The sequence below is a fragment of the Bombus impatiens genome, unplaced genomic scaffold (assembly GCF_000188095.3).
Source record: "Bombus impatiens unplaced genomic scaffold, BIMP_2.2 scf_0033, whole genome shotgun sequence".
Taxonomy (NCBI): domain Eukaryota; kingdom Metazoa; phylum Arthropoda; class Insecta; order Hymenoptera; family Apidae; genus Bombus; species Bombus impatiens.
The window spans coordinates 808-1,098 of NT_176452.1; the positions used below are offsets into that span (position 1 = coordinate 808).

At 50.9% G+C, this 291-nt stretch overlaps 1 protein-coding gene across 1 annotated transcript in view; it reads right to left on the bottom strand.

The window, feature by feature from the left end:
* Window positions 1–291, bottom strand: part of LOC105680931 (mucin-2-like) — a gene marked incomplete at its 3' end in the record, with an annotated part of 5,931 nt that overhangs the window by 801 nt on the left and 4,839 nt on the right. Inside the window, exon 2 of the mRNA XM_033321900.1 lies at window positions 25–281. Coding sequence (XP_033177791.1) covers window positions 25–281 — 257 coding nt within the window. The remainder of the gene's footprint in view (window positions 1–24; window positions 282–291) is intronic.

Below are 291 nucleotides of genomic sequence, written 5' to 3' on the forward strand. Positions count from 1 at the left end.
AGTTTCCTCTATGGTTGTTTCCACAGTTGTAGGAGGCGAAGTTGTGACTGCTGTCGTGAGGGGTGAGGTAGTTGTCTCTATCCCGGGTGTTGTAGTAACCACGGTTTCCTCTATGGTTGTCTCCACAGTTGTAAGAGGCGACGGTGTAGCTGTGGCTGTGACGGCAATAGTAGTTGTTTCAGGCGTGGCTATTGCAGAAACAGTAGCTTCCTCCACAGTTGATTCTACAGTTGTAGGAGGCGATGTTGTGACTGCTGTCGTGAGGGGTGAGGTAGTTGTCTCTATCCCGGG